The sequence below is a fragment of the Colletotrichum destructivum genome, chromosome 1 (assembly GCF_034447905.1).
Source record: "Colletotrichum destructivum chromosome 1, complete sequence".
NCBI classification, from domain to species: domain Eukaryota; kingdom Fungi; phylum Ascomycota; class Sordariomycetes; order Glomerellales; family Glomerellaceae; genus Colletotrichum; species Colletotrichum destructivum.
The window spans coordinates 69,159-91,783 of record NC_085896.1 but is presented as its reverse complement, the minus strand read 5'-3'; the positions used below and the strand labels follow the sequence as shown (position 1 = coordinate 91,783).

Here is a 22,625-nt window from a genome sequence, read left to right as displayed (position 1 = left end):
TCAAAAGTCATCCAAGTCGTCATCCCAGTCAATAGCTGCCAGGTCCATCTCGGTGAGAGGCGATGGTTTTGATGCCGATCCTCCAGAGGACGACTGCGTCATGGTTTTGGCTGGGGATTCTATATCTAGTACTTCCTGAGACGACATGACCAGATCCTGGGTGCAGATCAAGGGAAAGACGTTATCAAAGCAAGATGGTGGCTTGGGTTTCGCAGGCGTGGCCGCAGGTTTTGGTATAGAGCTGCGGTTGCTGCTGATTTCATGCAAGATGCTACGCTTTGAGTGCCGATCTTGACGACCAGGAAACTGTGGGATGTGAAGCGTCTTCAGTGATGAAACTGCTCTGGTTGCAGTAGTTGATTGATTGCTGATAGAAGATGTGCCCACTCCTTGCAGCTGTAGTTCCTTCTTCTGTTCCTTGTGATCAGAATCCTGGAGCTCCTGATACACCTTTGTTGATCCTGGGCCTTTGGCTGGAACTTTCACCAGTGCAGGAGAGGGTTGGCGTCTGGTATGAGAATCCAATGGTTCAAGATTAGAAGCAAACACGCCATATCCAGCACTGGTATACGTCTTTGTGAAAGCTGTGTTTGCCTTTTCTTTTACTTGTTCTCTAACATTCTTAACTCCGCTTTGATGTTTGTTGGCTTGGGCTTGGACCGCCAATCCATCTTGCACTTGGTTTGACAGCTTCTCAGGTTGAGCGTCCGAGTTGGAATCTTCCTTGAGTTCTATGGCAAGCTGTGAAGCTGTTGGGAAGAAGTCGTCGAAGCAATCTTGTACAATGGCTTGCGTGCTTGGCGGAGGGACTTGTGGCTCTTGTCTTGGGGGTGATGGTAGTATCTGCACCGACAGCATTTGAGGGGTTTTCATCTGCGGAACAGATTCCCCCGGCGGAGGTTTCTCTGTCAGAGGCTTTGGTGGCGGTGCCTGTAATGGAACTTGAGGTATAGGCATTTGCAGTGAAGGCCTCTGTGGCCGTGCCCTGAACGACGGTGACTTCTGCGGCGGTGGCATCTCCGATGACGGACAGAGAAATTCTGAGCGTGGACTGTGCTTGAAAATCTTGTGCCGAGGCGGCTGATGAACTGGTACGGGCCCTCGAGGCAACATGAACGGCTTCGATTTTGGTTTCGACTTTGGCAGTGGCCGGGGAGGAGGCCCCATGGGAGTGGAAACCGCAGAAGTCTCATCCGGCATAGGCTTCGAAGGAAACAAACTTGGTGCTAAGTCCGGTGAAAGTCCGACAGGACCATCTCGGGATGGTAGCTTGGGCGGTGGAGGCATGCCTTCAAACGAAGGCTGCTTTGACAAATGGGACGGGACTTGGGGAGGCAAAGCGGATGTCTTGGACCCCTGAGATGGGCCAGGTGAGCGCGTGGTGGATATGGCTGGAGCCTTGCGTCCTTCAAGAGACATAGCATTGGGAGGCAAAACAGAAGGAGGGGTTCTCGCAGCCATCGGCGACGGCGAGGACGTTGATTTGGTATCCGGCGAGGTTGCGGGGATGCTTTGGTTCTTCAGTACCGGCTCCCCTGACGAGTCTCTCTTGAGGCTTGTGCCGTTTCCTCGCACAAATCGGGCAATCGTGTCTTGACTCGGTCGACAATCAAATATTGGCTGTCCAGCTCTCCGTCGGTTCTCGCGTGCTTCCTCCTCCTTAGCCTTCTTTCGCTCTCGCGCTGCCCTGGCCTTGACTGCGGCGCGCTCCTTTTCCAGCTCTTTGCGAATCTCCTCTTGTCTCTCCTTCTCCCATTTCCGTTGTTCGGCTCTGGAACGTCGGGGCTCCTTATTCGCTTGCTTGTAGAGCTTCTGTGCCTGTTTTGAGGTCATCGGCGGTTTGCTGGGGGCGCCGCCAACGCGGCCGGGGGCGGCTGGGATGACGGCAAAGGTGTTCTGCTGAGGCGCCATGATGACGGTACTCTTCTCGAAGACATTGTTGAGACCAATGTCATCGGCGCAAATCGCCAGTGAAGTGGGCAGCGATCGGGCAGTTGAGAAGACGTTGTTATTTGGAGTGGCGGGGCAATTAACAATACCGACCGAGAAACGACTGGCAAAGGCAACGCGACACAGGTACGAGGTCACATGATGCCACTGACAAGCCACATCTAACGACACCCCCTGTCGCCGATCATCTTGAAGTGGAACGCCACGCGGGGTATCCAGCCACAAATCGCGGGGCCTTGATTTTTTTTCTTTTTGCACTACTGCCTTGGTCATTTTATTTTTTAGGTCGCAGTAGGATCGAGGCAGCTTTTCAATCCATTTTTGACTTGCGACGTGTGAACACCGAACAACATGTCGAAACGATCTGCCGATATCGAGATGGGCGACGCCCCCCTCAAGGGAGGCGATCGCCCCGAGGGTATGGAGATTGACGAGAAGGACCCCGGAATGGGCGAGTTTGAGGACGAGTTCGAGGACGAGTTTGAGGAGGACGAGATCATGGAAGCCGGCGTTGACGGACGGCCCGATGCGGAGAGAGAAGCCGAGGAGAAGGAAGGTATGAAAAATATGATATTTAAATGCAGTTGCGATTATGAAGCTGACGGGTTTAGCCGCGGTTGACCAGGGCACCTTCATCGTCGGACGAAACAAGCTCGAAGCCGGACAGACACTCGCGCCCGACGTGTCGACATATGAGATGCTGCACAACATCAGCACCCCATGGCCCTGTTTGTCGTTTGATATCCTCCGCGACAGCCTCGGGGATAACCGCAAAGTCTACCCCGCCACCATGTACACCGTGGCCGGCACACAGGCCGAGAACGCCAGGGCCAACGACAACCAGCTGATGGTTATGAAGTTCAGCGGCCTGAGTCGAACGGAGAAGAACGAGGAGGAATCTGACGACGAGGAAGACGACGACGAGGACGCCGAACCCATTTTGGAGCATAAGTCCATCCCCATGAACTCGGCCACAAACCGAATCCGCGCCCACCAGATCCCGTCGCAAGACGCCTCCAGACCCCCGACTACCCTAACCGCGAGCATGACCGAGTCTTCCAACGTCTTCATCCACGACATTACCCCTCATCTCTACTCCTTCGACAACCCGGGCACCGTCATATCTACCCAACAAAACAAGCCGGTATCGACCATCCGCGCCCACAAATCGGAGGGTTATGCCCTGGCCTGGTCTCCCCTTGTCCCTAGCGGAAAGCTTCTTACCGGTGACAACGATGGCCTGATCTACCTCACAACGCGCACCGATGGCGGCGGCTTCGTCACCGACAACCGGCCATTCCAGGGCCACACCAGCAGTGTCGAGGAGATCCTCTGGAGCCCGTCCGAGCAGTCCGTCTTCTCGTCTGCATCAAGCGACGGCACGATCCGCGTCTGGGATGTCCGCAGCAAGAGCAGAAAGCCTGCGTTGTCCATGCAGGTCAGCTCGACCGACGTCAACGTCATGTCGTGGTCGCCTCTCACGACGCACCTGCTCGCCTCGGGCGCCGACGACGGCGAATTTGCCGTCTGGGACCTGCGTCAGTGGAAGCAGAGCTCGACCTCGCCTTCAGACAAGCCCTCGCCGATTGCCAGCTTTAACTACCACAAGGAGCAGGTCACGAGCATCGAGTGGCACCCCACAGACGACAGCATCATTGCCGTCGCGGCGGGCGACAGCACCGTAACCCTCTGGGACTTGGCCGTCGAGCTCGACGACGAGGAGAGCAAGGACACTGGAGGCGTCAAGGATGTGCCGCCTCAGCTGCTGTTTGTGCACTACCTGTCCAACGTCAAAGAGCTGCACTGGCACCCCCAGATCACTGGCAGCCTGGTAGCCACAGGTGATGAATTTAGCATCTTCCGCACGATTAGCGTTTAGACGAGGGGTTAGGTTAGCCAAAAAAGTAAATGGGATACCAACTTTTGTTTGTCATTGACCGATGAATGATCCCGTGTGCTTTTCCTACGGAAAACCTCCCTGGTTTGCGTTGGTTTGCACCACGCGTATGTGCCCTGGGTCTGTTCAACCCGCATGGAGGAGAAGCCAATTGGTGGGCCTCATAATCATTTCCTCGGTCACACAAAGGTGCTATAATTGCCTCGTATAACGTGCTTGCATCTCAATGTTTGCGCTCTCAGGTCTTACCCGTCGGTCACCTGAATGACCTATTTCCGGACTTACGGTAAGTAAGACTGCTTTGCTGGTTGAGCAGACTGAAAGGCATTCACGGGTTTGCAGTGCGATTATTGACGGCATCTTATCGGCTGTACTCCATCACGGTTCAACTCTCGCACAATCCTCTGAGGTTCATGGTATTGTGGTCATATATTCCTGTGTATGACGATAAGTAAGGGGGCCGCGGCATGACGAAGGCTTAAGATAAAAGAGTACCTGTTCTTGCTCATATAGTGTGAATTTCTCCTCCAGGACTCAACCAAATCTCTTTTCAAATGTCAGAAAGGATTATCTTCCATAAGATACGTAGCACCATGCGACTGCTCAGAATCCTCGCTCTCTGCTCCCTGGCCCTCAGTGCCCCTTATTCACCATCCGACGTCGCCGCGGAGTCTGACACCGGGGACTTCGAGCGACGAGTTACTAAAGAATCAGCGGGCACCGCAGCCGTCTTCAAAATCGAACGATTCTATGCCGGGGGTCGATCGAAGTCGGAGTGGAACTAGTAAGCACTCACCTCGCAACTATCGGCCAACAGCTGCTCTAAAGCATACATCTACAGCGTCACGTTCGCCGCTCAGGTGACAGCCGGAGCCGCCTTTGCCGAGTGCTCCATTGCCACCAACACTGGGCCCAAGGTGCCTACGATCGAGAAGACGGAGTGCAGAAATGCCACATCATTGAACAAGGTCATCAAGTGGAGCCTCGAGCCCATGGGCACGGGAATGATGCATTTCAACGTCTGGTGGGAGTTCACGAGCCACGCTCACCTGTATGGAGGTGTGCACATGTATCAGTCGTGGTTCAAGGAGTGGACGGTGCAGGACGGGAGCAAAGTGCAAGAGTACGTAGGGCCGCACAGCTTCACTTTGGACACTGTGATGAGTCCGACTCAACCAGGAGAGGATAGAGGCATTAAAGAGAGCCACTTGTGAAGGACCGATGACCACAGAATTTGGCAAATAGGAAGTTAGTAGAGAATTTGAGTGCTAGCTAACGAGAGTAATGAGACAGAGGCGTTGAACACCCGTCACAAAAGCTGTTCATGACTTCAATAATCTGCAGTGGATCCTCCATATGAGTGTATCTAAGCTGGTCAGTACCACGAGATGCAGAAGGGCCAGAAATTCTACTCACAGTCTGATCAAAGCATCCCGCGGGCGTCTGGTATAGATATGCCCCCGTGTTGATGAACACCTCCTGGTTCTCACAGACAAGCCACGCAGCCAGGTTAGGGCGGTTGATATCCGGCGTGTTCCACGTAAGCGTATCCCCCTGAAAGGCGAACGTGCCATAAGTATTCTTGCTCGTGCTGAACCACGTCTCCAGCTTTCTCTGGGTCTTATCCATCGGATTCTCAACGTTGAGATACAGCGAAGACGACCCAGTCAGGTGGAGCAACTGGCCAGACTCAATCTTGAACTGGCCTGCACCGCTAGGAGACTCGAGGTAGGCTTTGCTGGGCGTATTGGTCGGCTTGGCTTGGAGGTAATTGTGGAAGTTGGGCGAGGCCACAGCGCGGATCCAGTACCATCCCGAGACAAGAGTCGTGGGAACGGTGCCGCCACCGCCGCCAGCTGCTGTGGTGGTTACACTCACGAGAGTTGTCGATGCACGAGATGTTGTGCGGATGTTAGTGGTAGTTGCAACAGAGGCGGTTGAAGTTAAAGAGGGCCTGGCAGAAGCGGTCGTCGGAGTGCTGGATCCTGGGATGCACTGATGGTAAAATGGACTTTGACAGGAGAAGTCAGCAGCTTTCTTGAGATGCCAAGTCGTTGGAATTGTCGTACTTAAGAATAGAGCAGGTGTAGCCGCTCACGCAAGCAGTGCCGCCGCCCCAACCATTACCACCGCCTGCGGTGGCATCAAAATTGAAGGAACTCAAACCAGGCATAGCAAGTATAACTTACATTGCCCCCAAGCCGGAACCGTGCTCTGCCCCGAAGCAGAACCGAAGAAGGGTGTGGCAGAGAGGCCCGTAGCCAAGAAACCTAGCAATCTCATTTTGATCGAGTGTGGAGGTTGTTATGATTGACGGCAGTGCTGGATTCATGAAGAACTTGGCAGCCACACAGCATTCATGCCAAGTTCGGGCATTTATATACTAGTCCATCGCCAAGAGGAGCAGTACTATGTTGCATTTTCTCCGGACGGCCCCGTCAGCCGAGCAGGTCAGATGAGGAGGCCGGTTGCACCATAGTGCTGTTGTTTGGTTCGTGCAATGAGGAGACGTAGTCCACCCAGGTTGACTGGAGGATAGAGTGGTCACCAAGGTCAAGAGACGAGAAGACGTCCCAAATACATTGAATTTAAACAACAATATGATAATCAACCTGGAACTCAGGCCCGAACCTAGATCATAACCAAGAGACGCCAATAAGTTGCACAGAGCGCGTCTTGGTGCCGATATGAAGTGGCACTCTGCGGAGGCCAAGCTTCCGGTCTAGATGTGGACGTCGGAGGAAACAGGCGGAAAGGACGGACACCCTTTCGACCTCGCAGGAACATCCGGCTAGAAATGTCTGATTAATTAAAGAGAAAAATGCAGCATGCAAGCAAGCCTGTAAACCAGACTCAAAATAAACTGGGCGAATGAAGACTAGAGTTAGAGAAGCGAGTTCGGACGATTGGTCCCATGTGCTGTTGATCAAGACAGAGAGAAAGGAGTCGATCATCCTCATACACGGCTCAGAAAGTTCCTCAAAACGTCAAGCAAGAACGGATCAAGCCCGAAGACCCCCGCACCGTGACAAAGAAGATGCCAAAATTCTAGCCGGTCATCACCGCCAGACTCCAACGAGCCGATGCAATTGCCACCTCCAGTCGCCCCCGCGACGAACGTCAAAGTCAATAAGACCCATCCGACAGCATCTTCCATGCAGGTGCTGCCGGGAGGCTGTCGAAACTCGATGGTCCGGCTGTTGTCATGACCCAGCAAGCGAGCAAAGTTCCACTTGTAGACTTTGCCGTGGACAAAGTCCTTCTTCCGTCCGTGGGCGCGTCCGTAGGCGCTGGAGGCCGGGAACAGGCACATGGTCTCGACGACGGCGGATGTGCCTCGCTGCGAAGCCACGTCGAGGAGGTCGAGGCATTCTTGGAGGGACTGGCAGCGGGACAGCACAGGGTTCCGGCGGTTGCTCTGGCACCAGTACGCGGATGTTCTGTCTTTGGGAACCAAGGCGTCGAAGCAAGATTCGTAGGTAAGGATTGCCTTTCCCAGGCACGCCAGCTGGAACGTGGTGAAGTCTCGATCAGCCAGGCTGACGTGAACATGCGTGCTGCACTGGGGAACCTTCTGTATAGAAGAGGATTTTTGGATGGCGGAGAAGATGTGATCGGTGTCGCTCAGCCAGGGCGAGTCCAATCCGAACACGGGAGACACTAGCTCAAGGGCCCCTGAGTTCAAGTGTTAACGCCGAAATTGCCATGTCGTGAATCAGAATACTCGCAGTTGTTCTTGGCCGGGTCCTGAGGAATTGTGATCTCCTGAACAACAGACCACTTCCGGTAGTTCCCGTCCACCTTCTCCTTGACATGGTTTCTCACTCCCTTCTTGGCCAGACGACCGCCGGTATCATGGGCCATCAAGAGCCATGACTTGTGCTTCTTTTTGCTGTTGAGAGACAGCTCAAGTTCAAACCCAAAGTTGAAGGGCTGATATTCGGCCATATCGGAAGGACAATTCCACGAACGAGCAATGCTATTGAGAAAAGTTTCTTGCGAATGAATGTTCATGACGAATCCCACCTTGGCAAAGGAATACCAAAAAGGAAGCTTTTTATATGGAAACATCTCGGAGAACGGCCATATCATTCAACCGCCCTCTTGAGCCTTCATAAAGTAGACCCATCGCTCGATGAGCCGCTATGAGGCGCCTAGAGGTTTACTCGGGCTTGATCATCCCATTCGATGGCAACTTCCGGGCCTCAACGGCTCAAACCACTGTAGATAAGCCAGAGGTCGGATGCTTCGAGGCGATGAAACAGCGTACCCTTAAGGCTCAGCATTTCAGAACGGGGGATCGTGTCGAAGCCTTGTGGACTTCATCTTTCCATAGGCCCAGGGGAACCGATTTCCCAAGAAACACTCGGCGACACGCGCACCGCCGGCGCTTGATCTCACGCAAAAATGAGGGTGGTGTACAGCGGCCGTCACAGGTGGCTGACCGTTTGCCCCTGAGGCTCTAGCCTCCAATCCATGAAGGAAGGGAGCCGGCAAGGCTAACAGGCACCAGGTTCACCTCCCGTCGAATGGGCTTGGTCGTCAGCACAAGGCGCTTCAAAGTCTGGCGAGACAGCCTGATCTTCTTCCAGAGGACTACTTTGCAGGACTGACATCTGCAGGGTAGGTACCAGGCTAGACCCAAGATGGGACTCGACAGGATAGATATTCCCGGCATCCCTGAAGTGAACTTGGTTTCCTTGGAAGTCTCCGCGCTTGATAAGCGCCGGCGAGAAGCGAAAAGGTGTGAAGACCCGGCGTGGAGGGGCGGCGGGCAGCGGGTGCTGGGGTTGGTGACTGCGACTTTGCGAGACACTTGATGGGGTCATCTGACGACGTAACAATGGGTGGGTTAGGGGATTGTTGGTTGATGGGCCTGAAGATCCTAAACAGGTTCCAACTGAGCCGACATGGGCTGACAAACAATTTGGGAGTAAGCCAGAGTTGGACGGCGCCTCATGTTCGTGGCACTCAACGATGGCTAGGGATCGTACCGCATCTTGTCACAGAGAGGCAGGAACTGACGACTCTGAGCGGCGCCTTGGCTCGCGGATCTTTGGACTGTTGTCGGAATCGTGGACATTTCCCCAAAGAAACGATAGCGGGCATAAGAGCGATAGATGGACACGCGGTACGTAACTCTAAGGTCCCGGTCAGTAAGATGTAAGAGTGCTGCCGTCATTTGATGACCGGATTAGAATGAGAAACGGCATGGGTAGCCCTCCAGACAGCACAATCACAAGTGTGTGTGAGCGCCTTTTGAAGAGTACCATGGTGCAGAGGGATGCCAACGAGCGGCAGGGCAGACAGTCTAGTCTACAAATGACCAAACCTGACCAGCCTCCGACGCACCGTCGCCGGAATGATGAACAGCAGCCAAAGGCTTCACGACGGAAATCCGTTTGGGTCCAGTGATTTGGACAACATGCACCGGCAACCTGCATCTCCGAGTTGCGTCAGCGATCTGAAGCACATGCAGCCGGCCATTTGCGGAACTGGAAATCGTGAAAGCCAGATGCTCTGCAAAACGGAAGAAACCATGCGCACGCGCATGCCCATGCAGTCAATGGTGGGGGGGGGGGGGGGGGGGGGCTCAGCGATGGGGAGACAGAAGTGAGCAGGTGACAAATGATGGAAACCGAAATCATGGGGGGTGATGGAATGAATTACTGATGCAGGGCCAATGAAGCAAAATTAGAGAGCCGTTGCGCTAGCCCAACGCTGCAGCCACCTGGAAGGTTCCTTCTTCGGCGCAAAGCCCCGGTCTTGTGTTGCCGCCGGAAGCTGACGAGATAGTCGCCGCTGTTGCTGAATGCCCTCACTCATTCTCCTTCTGTCATCCTGACAAATTGAAGCGGAATACCATCAAAGCCGCAAGGCCTCAAACAAGAACTCTTCTGGATATATAAATCTATAATACCTGAAATTTTTAGTCTAAGGCACGCAGAGATTCGCCCAAGGAGCATCATAAACCACACAATCGACTCACACCCATCCGGAGACTTGCCATAACCAGTTCATCACCCTTTCTGCCATTACGAGTTATTCACCACTGTTCCCACCTGCCGCCAAAATGGTCGTCCTTCACGCCTCGTCCCTTGCGGAATTCAGCGGCCTGCTGTCGGCAAACACCTACGTGGTCGTTGATTTCTACGCGGACTGGTGTGGCCCTTGTCACGCCATCAAGCCCATCTACGAGTCCCTCTCCAACAATCACGGCCGGCCCGGCTCCCTTGCCTTTGTCAAGGTCAACGTCGACGCTACTCAGGACGTCGCACGCCGATATGGCGTCACGGCCATGCCGACCTTCATGTTCTTCGAAAAGGGCCAACCTTACAACGGCGGCCGCAGCGTCGCCCGAGGCGCCGATCCAAGGACCCTGCAGGCCACCGTCCAGGAGCTGAGCGGGCTTGCCAGGATGAAGGAGACCGAAGCGGCCGAGGCGGCTGCGAAGACGGCCGAGGCCAACAAGAAGACGGAAGCCGCGGACGTCAAGGAGGCCAAGCCTGATGACGGTTCCACCGTCTCTGGCGGCTACACCCTCGGCGTCAACACTGGCTTAAGGTCGGACTGGAAAATGTCCTTGCGGGGATGATGTTTGTTACTACTCACCCACCTTTCTTCGCCATATTCTACACCCTCGCCGGCGCTTGCGGTATTGCATCGGGGACAGATGCTAGCTATCAAGTTTTCATGATACCAATTTATTTCATTTCATTTCCGTGCGTGGAAGCTTTTTTATGCGCCCGCTTGAAATATCGCTGTACCTTCCAAGTAACGCCACTTTGCTTTGCTGACTGCCGAACTTCCGCGACATATGACCCAAAGAATAATAATTGGTTCTTTCTTTCGGAAAGACCCTCGTGTCTGTGTATCCAAGAAAATGCTGTCGTCCCTGATTTTCCCCCTCAGCCGTTGTGTGTGTGCGTGCGTGGGTATCCTTGCTCGTGATAGATGCGCCTGATCATGTGTGCCCAAAACGTCAAATCCATCGCTACGGAAAAAAACAAAGCTAGTCCCTGAATGTCATCAAAGAGTTGACCTTCTCTCTCGCTCTCATCTCAATCATTGCATGCCGTCGTCAACAAGCTTGCCACACTTTACGCAAATGAGCCGCTGCCTGCCCCCCACTCTCTTTGCCTTGAAATCCTTGCTCGCGCATTTCTGACAGGAGAGTTGCTCGCCGTCCTCGCTGTTGTACTCGGAGCTCAAACGGCTGATAACAGAATTACGGGTCCGACTGTCGGACCTATTGCCAACTGGTCGCAGAAGCTGGCCATCTCCTTCTGCCTTGGCGGTCGTGTCCTCTATAATCTTCGTCGTACCGTTTTGCTCTTCCTCAACCGTCTTGTCGTACACGACGGGGCCGATACTCTTGCGTCTGGAAGCCTTGGTGCTATTGCTAATGGTTGTCTGTGTGGTATCCGCCGTGCTCATGCTGTTTCGCCCCTGTCCTACTTGCGCCTGCGATGTGTTGATGTTGCTGAATGATACCGAGGACCTCAGAGATGAGATGCCTTTCCATCGGTTCAAGTTCCAAAAAGAATAGCTGGCCCCTGCGGGATCAAGTCGCAGCTCGTCGCTCTCATCGTCGTCTGCCGATACGAACGAGAAACTCGGTGTAGGGGGGATGGACGGAGCCCGGTCGCGGGAAGCGCGGCTCGACGTGGGACTGGCCGGGAGTTGCGGACGTGTCGGCTGCGACGACGCGCCATACGGTTTTTTTCGAGCCCCAGACGCAAGATTCGCAGTGCTTGTGTCGATGGGCGTGTGCGAAGTCTTAGTCGGCGACGTCGAGCGCTCGCTTTGGGATGGAGTGATGATCACCGAGTTTGGACGACCATTTTCAATTCCATGACGCCAAGTGTTGATATCGGAGCTTAGCTGAGCAGCGCCAGGTGCCGCCAGGCGTGACATTGACCCGCGGCGAGATCGGGGATGACTGCCGACGCTCGTACGCGTTGCGACGCTTCCGCTACGTCCCACGACGCTGCCTCCCAGCCGGCGAGAAAAGGTCGAGCCGGTTTCCCAGTTTTCATGTCGGCGCTTAAGGTATGCGCAATCTTGTCGGAAAACCTTGATAACTCCAGATTGGTCCGTAGTCACCAGAATTTGCCCGTCATAGTGCTTCGACTTTTCAATGTAGGCTGGTGATTCCTCAGGCTTCTTGATTTGCGGTCTTTCGTCGTCCGAATTGCCCGTTTGGCTAGCGATGGACTCCTCGAGACTCATAAGAGTCACCGGCGGAGGATTACAAAGGTCGTATAGAGGATCCCCCGAACCGCCAAGAAGCTGTCGTGACTTTTTTGGTGCAAACACTGCCGTCGATACTCGGTCAGAATGCGCTTCGAAATACTCGCATGGCTTGTCCTTATCCGACTCGGCAGAATTTACCGACCAGATATACACTCTCTTGTCCTCGCTTCCAGAAACGATCCACTGTCCGGTGTCGCTGAAATCGGCGTGAATCTGGCTGCAGGTATTTTCGTAACCCTTGAACTTGGAGTCCAGGGTCTTGTCGCGCAGATCATAAATGCGAACCCTCGAATCGTTCGACGTGATCAAGACCTTGGCCTCGCCATCATACATCATCGTCTTGATGCCGGTGATTTTGCTTCCCTTGGCATTCTTGCCCCTGGATGAACGGACATGCAGCTGAGTGGTTTGTTTGAGGCCCTCGGTGTCATGGAACATACACATTCCCGAGAGGCCTCCAGCGATAGCCGTCTTCCCATCGGGCGAAAAGGCAACTGCCGTGATGAGGTCGGACAACTGAACGGAATAGGCCACTGACTTGTCTGGGATGCTCCACAGACGTAATGTCGAGTCTAGAGATCCCGCGAGGAAGAACCGGTCGTCGGTGGGGTGAAAGGCAATCGAGGTGACAAAATCCTTGTGTTTGAACGTGCAAAGACACTCCTTCCTGCTGATATGCCAGAGACGCACCGTCTTGTCCATTGACGAAGACAATAAGAAGTTGTTCTTGCTCCAGCTGAGGTCAAGAACCTCGCCGGTATGTCCTTGGAATTCATGTACTGGCTTGCTTCGAAAAACGGGCGCGCTCAGTCTTTCACCATGGTTGGCGTTCTCTTCTTCTTCATGCCGCCGTCGCTCCTCATGCGTGGAAATCACAGCCCAAACCCTCACTACTTGATCTTTTCCTGCGGCAGCAAAGTACTTGCCATCGGTGCTGAATTCAGTGGCCCAGACAGCTCCGCTATTGTTCGGTCGCCTGGTGTCGCTCGACACTGACACGGTCGTGCTCTTATCCTCGTGTGTTTCGTTTCGTGGGATCAAAAGCTCTTGGGCGAGGAACATTCGGTTGAACTCTCGAGTTTTCTTGTTGCGTGCCTTGACGCGGATGTATCGCGGTGGCTCTTTGTGGTGAGGTATGTACCCCGAACCAATGACGGAGGAAAAGGCTGGGGCGTTCGTCCCATCGATACGGTGGTCACTGAAGACAGAGTCCTCGTCATCGTCGCGTCGACGTCCGCCTCGCATGCTCAGCCGGCTCAAGAATGACGGTCCTTTCCTGTGGCTCTGTTAGCGAAGGCATATGAGCAAGCCGGTTGGGTGTGCAACGTACCTTTTGTCTTTGTTGGCATCGAAAGCATGTAGTGGGAGTTTTGGTGGCTGCTCAAGGTCGAGGGCCGGACTATCGGGGCGTCTCCGGAGCTGAGGGGGGACTGTGTGGTCGGTGTTTGTTCGCATCAGAATGTGCTGTGGGAGGTTAACAACTGGTATACGACCCGCCTGGCGATGTCCATGATGGTAACGAACCTGGGATAGCGGGTCAATTGCGGCGGGAGATTGGACAGCGGCGGGCGAGGCTTTGACGGGCTTGACATCCTTTGCGTTCGGTGTGGTAGTTCGGGCGAGCTTCGTGGGCGTCTTCTTGGCAAATGTAGGGAAGCTGCTGCCTACGGCTCAATTAGCATCCACCATGTGCGCCACTCAGGGCGGATCAACGTCCCCAGCCTCAATTCCGAGGAGATGAAGAGACCCTCAAGAACCCCAGAACAGAGCAGACAGGGAAGCTAGCAAATCCGCACATGACTATCCGTACATACCGTGAGAATCTGAGCCGCCCGGCGACTTCTGGACGGTCGAGGAGCTTTCGCGGCTGGCGGGGGTCGAGAGTCGAGGCTCTGGGACGAGAGGCAGCGTTGGTTGTGGTTGCTGGCCATCATCGCGACGGCCTGCGTCCATGGACTTTATGGCGGATGTAGGGGTCGACATTTCCCATTATGCAAGGGTCGACAAGGAAGAAAACGTGGGTAGGGTTCCAGGCGCTGGGGCAACCTGTTGGTGCTTCCAGACTGTTTGTGCGGGCAGTAGGTAAGCGCGGGTAGGTAGTCTGAGAAGGTCGCTGAGCCAGGTGTTCCAGATGCGCTGGCTGATGATGGGTGGTTTGACAACCTCAAGATGTAGAATACGAGCGATCCGAGAGACCCGAGCTTCACACACGGGGTTTGGACCCGAGACGGCGTTGGGTGGGATGCTTCGATAGTCCAACGGAGACACCGGAGTTGGCGGATAGCCGATGTTGCGGTGCCCGCGGAGGAGACGGCCTGGTTAGGTCGCCCTCTTCGTTCCCGTCGTTTGCGATACGATAGGGATTTATGGAAACGAAGAGAAGCGGACCTCCAAGACGCGGAGCGCGTATAGTCTCAGAAAAAGAATGGCGTTCGCTTGAACGTCGTGGGCTAGTCGCGGGGTGCGCGGTGTTTTCTTTGGTGGTTGGGAAATGGATACGGAGTACGGGGGGATGAATACGCGGGATCGGATTCGTCGAGTCCGCGTATTCCGGGTCTAAGACAGGGCACCCTACGCAACCCTCACGTCGTCCCTGTCCTTTTGAATTGATCTCAACGGTCGGTAATAATTAAGAAGGTCGGCTCAGAACGATGAATACACTGATAGGGCAGAAAAGGCGAGCTGCAGATTTGCGGCTGGATCCGCAAGCTGCCCTTGCAGATACCTAGGATGCGCCCACTTCGCCGAGGGTAGCTTGTGGGGGAATCGAGAGAAACGGAGAACGCAGAAACGGTCTGGGATTTCTCTTTCTGGCGCAGCGCTACAGAGGGATGGGCGCGAGTCGGTGACACCAGCCCCAAATCTACGGTACCCGTAGATATCCTGGCAAGGTTGGAAGGTTGGAGGCAGGAGCTAGGAATGCGTGTCGAACCGAGGTAACTGTCGATTGACTTTGGATCTGCGCAATTGGGCCTCGGCGGAGCTTGACTGCGAGCTACGAGTGTTGCGCGCAGGGTACCTAGAGTGTGGTGATGTTGACGATGCTTGTGATAAAGGATGACTTTATGATGCAAAGAGAAGAACCAAAGAAGGGTGTCATTGGAGAAAACTGTAGAGCCCAAGATCGAGAAAATAGTGACGCACTGGGGCACGGGGCCGGGATGAGAATGGGAAAGCGGAGGGAGTGGGCGACGACGACGACGACTTCGACGGAGCAGACGGAAACAGCAGGTCGGCATTCATTCTGATGTACCCAAGGTACCTAGGTAGGTAGATAGGAACGAGCAGGTGGCAAGCAGCTAGACGAAACCCTAGGCGACACTCTGGGCACCTGTCTGACGTTGGCTGTCCGCGACACTGGACCCTCAACCGCAGTCACCTCACCCTCACTCCGATCTCGAGGCAGGCAAGGTAGGTAGCACACCGCGTCTCTATCTGCTTGATGAGTTTAGGCTTGACGCCCGGCTCTAGAAGGGTTCCGTCTCTGGCAAGACTTTTGCAGCCAGGCACCACCAGCATAGGGAGAACCAATGATCTACTACATCCGCTACTTAGGTTCGGCAGGGAGTGAGTGGCATGGGCAGAATCAGGGGAAATAGCCGACAAAACGAGTATCAAAAAGATGGAACTTTTGGTACGTGGCTAGGGCGACACAATGATGACCCATGACGTCGATCACCGCCCGACTGTGCCCAGAACTCATTCACACTCTCTCACTCCCTCACTCAACCTTCAAGGTTTGGGTCGGGCGAAGAGCGCCCATCCACCAGCCGTAGCACTTGCACCCATGATCCAATGACAACAGATGTTTAGGTCATTACTGATCAGGCCGAAGGTTGGAAATACAAATGACTTGAGATGGGTCCTATGCCCCGTCAGTTCTAGCTCTGACATTTCCTGAGGCGTCAGGGATTCGTCCGTTGTCTGTCAGTGTCTGGGTGAGACGGTATCGCGCAACTTCAGCCCCCAGGTCACCGAGTCGCCCCAGCACCCTGGCAAACAGAAAGATTATCTTCCGGACGGCTGGGATCATGGATCATGAATGGGCAAAGAGAAAAGCCAATCCAGGTCCCCTCTATCAGTGTTCCTCGCTTGGAACCTCTTGCCCAGGCCACACGACAAACACACTGCTGTTGCTGGCCAGCTGCTGCTGGTCGAAGCTTGAGCCGCCCTGTTGCGTACGAGAACTGTTTACAGGTAATTGTCCAATATTAGCGAGCAACAGTTGCCGAGGTAGCAAAAGCAACAAAATCATCTCGTTCACCACTCTCAGTGCACACCTAGGTAGGAGTCTAGGACATCATGGTCTTGGAGAATGCGACGCGGGCGTTATCGTAGTGGCCCAGGATTCTGATAACGATAAGGTACCTATGAACTTTGTGTCGGAGATAATTTTGGCGTCACCTTGCGGAGACACAACGCCGTGACTCCCCTTAAGGTGACTGCTAAACCTGCTAGTGGGTGAATAGAGAATGGCAGCGTCACACACATGCCCACCACACCCCCAGTCCACCGGCGGGCATCTTCCAATCTGCGTCGAGATATTTTCAACAACCCAACGAGCGCTGCTTCGCAATCTTTTATTTTAAACTTTCCTTCGGAGGTTTACTCGCATTCGGTGTCTTTTACAAATCTGCACAACTACGACGTAGCATGCACACATAGCATCACCGATCAATCATGAAGCTCGTTCCAACCAAGGCGTCGACCGACATTGGCGAAGATGCCGTTACTCTCCTACCTGAGGACTCAGAGGACATGGTAAGCCAGTCGCAAATCTCGTCTCATTGGCCTCTCCATCCACTTCCTCGCCTTCGCGCAACCTGTGATATGCAGATGGGTAGAGCCTCAGCTAACCACGCCGCGGACAGTGGCATGCCTACAACCTCATCAGCCCCGGCGACCTCGTCATGGCGCATGCCGTGCGGAAAGTCGTACAAGAGACCAAGACCGGCAGCACCATTTCCGAGCGAGTCCACACCGTCCTTGCGATCCAAGTCAAGAGCACCTTCTTCGACCCCATCGTTGGCCAACTTCAGGTCAGCGGCACCGTCAAATCCGAGAATGCCTACGTCAGCCTCGGCCAATACCACACTCTCGATCTCGAGGTCTCGCGCCCCTTCACGATAAGCAAACCAGAGGGCTGGGATTCGGTCGCCAAGGATACACTGTCCGAGAGTCTGTCGGACGACAAGGACGGCGCCATGGCCGCCGTTGTCATGCAGGAGGGCATCGCCAACATTTGCCTCATCAGCCAGTTTCGCACTGTCATCAAGCAGCGCGTCGAGAGCGTCATCCCCAAGAAGCGAAGCGCCGCCTCCGAAACATCCCAGGGAATGAGGCGCTTCTACGACAAGACCCTGACCGCCCTTCTCCGAACCGTCAACTTTGACACGCCGAGGCCGCTCCTGCTAGCGAGTCCGGGATTTGTCGCGGCCGATTTCAAAAAGTATATTGCGGACGAGGGAAGAGACAAGTCGGACAAAAAGCTGTCAGGGATCGCCAAGGAGGCTATCGTTATCCATACAAATTCGGGCCATGTACACAGTCTAAACGAGGTCTTGAAGAGCCCGGAGATGGGCACCAAGCTGAAGGACTTCAAGTTTACAAAGGAGACCAAGTTGATGGATCAGTTTTTTGACAGGCTACGACTAGAAGACGGACGGGCGTGGTACGGAGCCTCAGCTGTGGCCAAGGCCGTCAACGAGGGTGCCATCGGCCCCGGCGGCGGCGTCCTGATCATGAACAACTCCTTGTTCCGCAGCTCTGACATCCCGACGAGGAAAAAGTACGTGGCGCTGGTGGACAAGGTAAGGGCAGACGGTGGCGAAGTCAGAATCCTTAGCAGCGATCACGAAAGCGGCCAGAGACTCGACATGCTAGGCAGCATCGCCGCCATCCTGTCATACCCGATCCACGATTTGGACGAGGACGAGGACGAGGACGACGGGCAGACAGCAGCCGGAGATGCGGGCGGAGAGACAATTATATGAACCAATGATACCTTTGAAAAATTCTCAATACAAAGAACTTCTTGAAATTCCCCAGATCAAATTGAAGTTGCAATGCCAGCAGCAACGGTGGCGTGATGATAAAAAATGACACTGATGGCGGGGCATCACCAATGGCGGGGTAGGTAAGGAAGATACCTAAGGTGAAGCGCTTTGGAATGGCCGAGACTCCCCCTCCCCCTCATGACGTAAGCCCCGGGTTTCATTACACAGGGGGCGATTCGCGAGGTTCCATTGCCCTGCGATTTCAAGGGGCCAGGACTTCGGGACCGGACCGGAGCAGGCATCTCTGCTCGGTACAACAACACCGAGTGCGCATCAGCCGTCGGGAAGGCACATTTGCGCGGCGGGGGCAATCCATTTGTCCAATGACTAATGGCCTCATCTGGAAGGACGTTCCGTACGACTGCATTGGCGACATGACGGCGTTTTCCCTCTCTTCTCACCCCCTCTCAATCCTTCCTCGGCGACCCAATCTTACACAACTACCCAATTTTCGCGACACATAGCATTTGTACCATGGCGACCTCACTTACCCTCCAGTCCAAGAAGAAGCTCAACAGCGGCTATGACATTCCAGTCCTGGGATACGGCGTAGGTCCAACCCCTCCTTGCGCGATTATCGTGGCTTCGTTGCTAACATCAGCCGCCTACCTAGCTTTGGAAGACGTGAGTGTATCTATCCGGTCCTCCTCATAATGAATTTCACCAAAGCCAACTCTCACTGCAGCCCCCCCGAACAGGCCGAGGAGGTCACCACCGAGGCCATCAAAGTCGGCTACCGTCATGTGAGACCAACCTTTATACCGCATGTCCCCCACCCCTTTCTGACCACCATCAGATCGACTCAGCAGCCTCGTACAAGAATGAGGCCGGTGCCGGTGGCGCCATCCGCAAGGCCAAGGATGTCTCCCGCTCCGATATCTTCTTCACCTCCAAGGTCCGCCATATCCACTACGACGGCGCCAAGGACCAGGTCGAGACGACTCTCAAGGAGACGGGCCTCGATTACATCGATCTAATGCTCCTGCACTGCCCGTATGGTGGATCTGAGGGCCGGAAGGGCGCCTGGAAGGCCCTCGTCGAGGCGCAGGAGGCCGGCAAGGTCCGCTCCATCGGCGTTAGCAACTATGGAGTGCACCATCTCGACGAGCTCGAGACGCACATCAAAGAGCTCGAAGACGAGCGTGGCGGGCCGGGCAAGGGTGGCGCCATCAATGTCGCGCAGTACGAGATTCACCCCTGGTGCGCGAGGAACGACATCGTTCAGTGGCTGCAGAAGCGCAACGTCGCCATCGAGGCATACAGCCCGCTGGTCAGGGGCGAGAGGTGGGGTGAGAAGAGCCTCAAGACGCTGGCCGAGAAGCACTCAAAGTCCGAGGCCCAAATCCTATTGCGATGGAGCTTGCAGAAGGGCTACATCCCTCTGCCCAAGAGTGTCACCCCCGCTCGTATCCTTGATAACACAAAGATCTACGACTTCCAGCTGTCTGATGAGGACTTGAAGTCTCTGGAGACCGATGAGTATGCTCCAGTCTGCTGGGATCCGACTGTCAGTCCCTTGGACGGACCCCGGAGCGGCTGATGCCTGGTGTTGTAAAACTATCTAATTAAACAATATTCCGTTTCAAGCACTGCAGATGGATATTGTCTCATCTCCTTCCATGCGGTCAGTTGCACGATTCCTTTTTTCCAGCTGATGGAAGTCAAATCCTTGGACACATTCTGTCTGCATCTACGAGACAGCCAAAATTTGTTTGTCGTCGAAACAGGGCCCTTGTGAATCATTCACTGGTTCAAGACCTTCTATTCATAAGTACGCGTCGTAAAACTTAGTTGTGGCACTAAACATCGTACGTGAGACGACGGTCGATGTTTAAGCACATAAGGTGATGAGGTATGCCTTCTCCTCAACGAGAAACCATTTACACGAGACTTTCCAAGCCACATGAGTTACATGCCGCTGCTACATGAGTTGTTTCCCTGCTCATTTGGTAGGTACTTCCTGTGCTTTGCTACACAATGCCAAATATCGAGGCCATTCCCTCCCCTTCAAAGGAATACGAGACCGAATCATGCGACAAGGTGCCAAGAACATAACAAATGTGCAAAGCATCTTGAGTAAAAGCGATGTGCTCTATTTGCACCGCATACCACTCGCAGTTTGGCCGATTTGCCTGTTGAACCGGGCCAATGGTATACAATAGCCGCATACTTTGGTACCTGGTGTTTGATGAATGGTTGGAGATAAGCGCCGGAGCTCTGCTTCTATAGGAAGTTCGCTATGTGCAGACTGCTGCAGGTCGTACAGTGCCTCCAACCTGCATGGAAGGAAGCATTGCACCTTTTACAGCCAAGGAGAGGGGTAAGGCCACGATCAATCCAGGCATAAAACTATGGCCTTTTTCAATCTGCTTGACTCAGGCCATTTGAAGATTGATTGTGCTCGATAAGTGACAGTTCGTTTCATGTTGGAAAAGTGTCCCAAATGTCTACTTCCAATGATGCGCCAGGTGGTGCCGCGACTGAGCAGGCCAATGTGCAGACTGTCATTGAGGCTCGCATTGATCCCGAAGAGGTACCCCATCCTACAGAACCTTCAGACTGAGTTCTATGCTCATGGTATTCAATTGGCAGAACACAGAGGACCGGACCTCTGACATCGGAAGCGTAGGTGCCAATATGGCATTGATTTTGAGGCTCACAGTTCTAACTAATGTTCTCAGGAAATTTCATCGAATAGCAGTGTATCCAGCTCAGTTTACGAATTTCGTATCGAAAATGGACGCAGATACCAAACGTACAGAGAGGGCAGTGAGTCACGATCTCTCTCTTGCTTTCACCTACAGACTGACGTTTATGTAACCAAGAGTATCACTATCCCATCGATGAAAGGGAGAGCGAGAGGCTTGGTGAGACCCCCTATCTGCCAATACTGACTCACCTATGTTCTTCAATACTCAAGTTTAATGTGCCATCAGATCTTCAGCACTGGCTGTGTCTAGGATCATTCAAAAACAAATTGGGCCTTGCACCCCCCAACGATGAAGGGTCGTCAGTGAAGCGGGTTCTCGACCTGGGTACAGGCACTGGACTATGGGCCATTGAGTTTGGCGACGAGCATCCTGAAGCGGAGGTAAAGAATATCGCATTTGGTTAGCTATGGAGACCAGATACTAACCAGATGATTAGGTCGTTGGCGTCGATATCGTCCCTCCGCAGGTTGAATTGTAAACATCCCCAAACCAATTCACTGAACCTGACTAAATCAAGTCCGTTCGTAGCGTCCCACCTAACGTCCTTTTCGAGATTGACGACATCGACGAAACTTGGACGTACAGCCAGCCATTCGACTATATTCACAGCCGAATGATGACGTCTAGCATCAGCGACTGGAAAAAGTACATACAGAAGTGCTTCGAGTGAGTTGAGCTCGCCACATCGACATGGCGATCTTTTTCTGATTCATTATCTAGTCATCTCGAGCCCAACGGGTATCTTGAGCTGCAGGAAGCCGATCTTTTCCCTCAGTCTGACGATGGTACTTTGAAGCCGGATGCTGCGATCATCCAAAGTTGCGAGAACGTGCAGAAAGCTTGCACTATATTTGGAAGACCCTTTGCCAGCATCCCTGACTTGGCTACTATCATGACTGAAGTTGGTTTCGAAGATGTCGTTTTGACCAAGAACAAGTGGCCCATGAATTCATGGCCGAAAGATCAGCACTACAAGACCTTGGGAACCTGGTCGCTTGAGAATTATCTCCAAGGCATCGAGGGGTGGACAATGCCTGCATTTACCAAGGGCTTGGGCTGGACGAAAGATCAAGTCCAGGTCTTCCTAATCGACGTTCGGAACGAGATGAAGGACAGAACCATCCACGCTTACTGGCCCGTGTAAGTTCCTCATTCCTTTTGACAGCTTGGCCTCTTTAGGGGGGATGCTGCATTCTGCGTGCTTGATCTGACGCCTTGAAGATACTCAATTTACGGAAGGAAGCCGGAACCTGCTCCCGATGGCACAAAGAGCCAGCACGAGAACTAAGATATTCCATCATCAAATCTTGTGAGGGGAAGGAGCTAAAATCTACCTGGAAATATTGTGCTGTGAGCAGTGGCAGCATCTTTCATCGTCATGATATTTCTGTGCCCGAATTCAAAATAGTTATCTCTCTTACGAACAGTTTTACAATATCTACAGGCTCATGGGTAGACTTTGATGCTGTGTACATCCCAAGAATTGAGCGATAAGTGGTTGAGGCCATGAGCTCTGGTCGCAGAGAAATTCAAAAAGGACAAAAAAGCATGGTTTGGGACGTGATGGACTGCATGTGACTTCCCGTTGGACTAATGTAACATGACTGATTGTATGGGGCTCTACTTTTAGGAGAGACATTGCAGGCGCGTGTCTGATGACCTGGAGCAGTACGATAACTTTGACGTTGACGTGGAAACCGGCGTAGGGATAGCGGTAGGCCCATTCAGTGACTCATAAACTCACAAGAGTATGTG

The 22,625-nt window shown here is 53.7% G+C and overlaps 11 protein-coding genes across 11 annotated transcripts; 7 read left to right on the top strand and 4 right to left on the bottom strand.

The window, feature by feature from the left end:
• Window positions 1-1,911, bottom strand: CDEST_00030 (uncharacterized protein; the record flags this gene model as incomplete). The annotated part of the gene is made up of 1 exon (XM_062916189.1): window positions 1-1,911. The coding sequence occupies one exon, from the start codon at window positions 1,909-1,911 to the stop codon at window positions 1-3; it is 1,911 nt and encodes a 636-aa protein (XP_062772240.1).
• A 316-nt stretch (window positions 1,912-2,227) lies between these two features.
• On the top strand, window positions 2,228-3,888 carry CDEST_00029 (Putative histone-binding protein RBBP4). Its single transcript, XM_062916188.1, has 2 exons — window positions 2,228-2,506; window positions 2,562-3,888. Exons 1-2 carry the CDS (start codon window positions 2,302-2,304, stop codon window positions 3,827-3,829), a joined length of 1,473 nt encoding a protein of 490 aa, XP_062772239.1. The 5' UTR covers window positions 2,228-2,301; the 3' UTR covers window positions 3,830-3,888.
• A 552-nt stretch (window positions 3,889-4,440) lies between these two features.
• CDEST_00028 (uncharacterized protein) lies at window positions 4,441-5,061 on the top strand (the record flags this gene model as incomplete). Its single annotated transcript, XM_062916187.1, has 2 exons — window positions 4,441-4,631; window positions 4,689-5,061. 2 exons carry the CDS (start codon window positions 4,441-4,443, stop codon window positions 5,059-5,061), a joined length of 564 nt encoding a protein of 187 aa, XP_062772238.1.
• On the bottom strand, window positions 4,779-6,175 carry CDEST_00027 (Putative Cellulose-binding domain, fungal, Cellulose-binding domain superfamily). Its single transcript, XM_062916186.1, has 4 exons — window positions 6,037-6,175; window positions 5,917-5,980; window positions 5,264-5,858; window positions 4,779-5,213 (listed from the first exon to the last, which is right to left on the bottom strand). The coding sequence occupies exons 1-4, from the start codon at window positions 6,128-6,130 to the stop codon at window positions 5,178-5,180; spliced, it is 789 nt and encodes a 262-aa protein (XP_062772237.1). The 5' UTR covers window positions 6,131-6,175; the 3' UTR covers window positions 4,779-5,177.
• A 628-nt stretch (window positions 6,176-6,803) lies between these two features.
• On the bottom strand, window positions 6,804-7,795 carry CDEST_00026 (Putative amidoligase enzyme; the record flags this gene model as incomplete). Its single annotated transcript, XM_062916185.1, has 2 exons — window positions 6,804-7,522; window positions 7,576-7,795. The coding sequence occupies 2 exons, from the start codon at window positions 7,793-7,795 to the stop codon at window positions 6,804-6,806; spliced, it is 939 nt and encodes a 312-aa protein (XP_062772236.1).
• Window positions 7,796-9,920: 2,125 nt separating this feature from the next.
• On the top strand, window positions 9,921-10,442 carry CDEST_00025 (Putative Thioredoxin domain-containing protein; the record flags this gene model as incomplete). Its single annotated transcript, XM_062916184.1, has 1 exon — window positions 9,921-10,442. One exon carries the CDS (start codon window positions 9,921-9,923, stop codon window positions 10,440-10,442), a length of 522 nt encoding a protein of 173 aa, XP_062772235.1.
• A 98-nt stretch (window positions 10,443-10,540) lies between these two features.
• On the bottom strand, window positions 10,541-15,273 carry CDEST_00024 (Putative WD repeat-containing protein WDR44/Dgr2). Its single transcript, XM_062916183.1, has 4 exons — window positions 13,918-15,273; window positions 13,628-13,767; window positions 13,434-13,567; window positions 10,541-13,379 (listed from the first exon to the last, which is right to left on the bottom strand). Exons 1-4 carry the CDS (start codon window positions 14,084-14,086, stop codon window positions 10,913-10,915), a joined length of 2,910 nt encoding a protein of 969 aa, XP_062772234.1. The 5' UTR covers window positions 14,087-15,273; the 3' UTR covers window positions 10,541-10,912.
• Window positions 15,274-15,939: 666 nt separating this feature from the next.
• CDEST_00023 (Putative ribosomal protein eL30-like superfamily) lies at window positions 15,940-18,176 on the top strand. The gene is made up of 2 exons (XM_062916182.1): window positions 15,940-16,864; window positions 16,975-18,176. Exons 1-2 carry the CDS (start codon window positions 16,784-16,786, stop codon window positions 18,094-18,096), a joined length of 1,203 nt encoding a protein of 400 aa, XP_062772233.1. The 5' UTR covers window positions 15,940-16,783; the 3' UTR covers window positions 18,097-18,176.
• Window positions 18,177-18,297: 121 nt separating this feature from the next.
• Window positions 18,298-18,623, top strand: CDEST_00022 (uncharacterized protein; the record flags this gene model as incomplete). Its single annotated transcript, XM_062916181.1, has 2 exons — window positions 18,298-18,302; window positions 18,374-18,623. 2 exons carry the CDS (start codon window positions 18,298-18,300, stop codon window positions 18,621-18,623), a joined length of 255 nt encoding a protein of 84 aa, XP_062772232.1.
• CDEST_00021 (Putative aldo/keto reductase, aldo-keto reductase, NADP-dependent oxidoreductase) lies at window positions 18,374-19,741 on the top strand. The gene is made up of 4 exons (XM_062916180.1): window positions 18,374-18,708; window positions 18,773-18,783; window positions 18,845-18,902; window positions 18,956-19,741. The coding sequence occupies exons 1-4, from the start codon at window positions 18,634-18,636 to the stop codon at window positions 19,697-19,699; spliced, it is 888 nt and encodes a 295-aa protein (XP_062772231.1). The 5' UTR covers window positions 18,374-18,633; the 3' UTR covers window positions 19,700-19,741.
• An 809-nt stretch (window positions 19,742-20,550) lies between these two features.
• Window positions 20,551-22,355, top strand: CDEST_00020 (Putative S-adenosyl-L-methionine-dependent methyltransferase superfamily). Its single transcript, XM_062916179.1, has 9 exons — window positions 20,551-20,692; window positions 20,752-20,784; window positions 20,841-20,928; window positions 20,985-21,026; window positions 21,096-21,250; window positions 21,307-21,344; window positions 21,399-21,536; window positions 21,591-22,010; window positions 22,092-22,355. Exons 1-9 carry the CDS (start codon window positions 20,603-20,605, stop codon window positions 22,156-22,158), a joined length of 1,071 nt encoding a protein of 356 aa, XP_062772230.1. The 5' UTR covers window positions 20,551-20,602; the 3' UTR covers window positions 22,159-22,355.
• The last annotated feature ends 270 nt before the right edge of the window (window positions 22,356-22,625 follow it).